We start from the raw sequence: 1,147 nt of genomic DNA, 5'->3' as shown, positions 1-1,147 counted from the left end.
ATTTATATAAAAGTATAGTAGGTAAATATTATGAGATTCACCTTCATCCTTTCTGCTTTAGATTATACTGTCACCAATTTGTTGGCAAATACTTTCCATTTTGGTACAATTTCTTTTTATTATTTAATCTTACGTGGTTTTTTGAGAAAAACTTCATAAAGCTAGTTCTTTAAGTAACAACAGGCTGACATACAGAAATGGAAAATATGGAAAAAAATTACTATTAGCATTTGAACTTTTCATGATTGAAACTTAATGTGATTATCTTTCTTGCCTACAGATTCCAGGCTTTCCTGATAGAAAAAGATTTGGGGGAGGAACATTAAAGAGCCTTCATTATGACTGAATTACACTCATCTGTCGGAAGAGTGAGCAAGCAGTTGCAGTTTTTCACAGCTTGCTTCTTGCTGTGTCGATTATTAATGTCTTTTAACAAAATCATCTTAAATCGCTACCCTTCAGCCTCACCCTTTAATGGAAAATGAAGGAAGTGACAACGTGGGAGGCCCAGACTTTGTCCCCATTCTCTGTCCTCACCTTTCTGTCCCTATTTATGGATTATGTAAAAGCCCTGTGGAAATATGAGATATTGTCAAAATGATGCAGTAAATGAGCACTGACGGAGTACTGCAGAGAAAATTTACCCTTGCCTGGAACTGGAGGGTTTTTTGGGTCTGTAATTTTCCCACACTCATTACTGAAGGCTTAATTAAGTACTTCAAAAATGTATCTCTATTGTTTTACTTTCTTTTGAGGGGAAAGGTTATGTTAACCGGCTCTGAATTGTCCACCCCAAACAATCTCTGTCATTTTCAAAGATGCAAAATGGTGTTATTTAATTGTCTCCACCTTCCTCACACACAGAAATGCCTAATAATAGCAACCCTTGTCTCTCTCTTCTCTCCTTTGCAAATGGCTCAGTGGCTGGAAGAGGCGGACTAATAGCTGGAGTTAAATATAAATACAGATTAATAATACATGGAAAACAGCAGTATCAGAAAGAAGAATTCTGTGAAAAATTGACAGCTCCTTCACTCTTTACATTGCAGCTGTCTGCATTGTTTTCTGTTTAGAAATAGGTATGGTGAAATCTAAGACCTGCACAAGGGCAGTAAGAGATTTATAGCCTCTTCATTTTTTTTTTTTT

The 1,147-nt window shown here is 36.0% G+C and overlaps 1 protein-coding gene across 1 annotated transcript in view; it reads left to right on the top strand.

Moving 5' to 3' along the window:
- Positions 1-729, top strand: part of RABL3 (RAB, member of RAS oncogene family-like 3) — a 45,259-nt gene extending 44,530 nt beyond the window's left edge. Inside the window, exon 8 of the mRNA XM_012641731.1 lies at positions 281-729. Coding sequence (XP_012497185.1) covers positions 281-346 — 66 coding nt within the window. The 3' untranslated portion in view covers positions 347-729. The remainder of the gene's footprint in view (positions 1-280) is intronic.
- Positions 730-1,147: the final 418 nt, after the last annotated feature.

Source organism: Propithecus coquereli, unplaced genomic scaffold (genome assembly GCF_000956105.1).
Source record: "Propithecus coquereli isolate 6110/MARCELLA unplaced genomic scaffold, Pcoq_1.0 Scaffold10, whole genome shotgun sequence".
Lineage (NCBI taxonomy): Eukaryota > Metazoa > Chordata > Mammalia > Primates > Indriidae > Propithecus > Propithecus coquereli.
The sequence above is the reverse complement of the archived record's forward strand: the minus strand, read 5'-3'. Positions and strand labels throughout refer to the sequence as shown.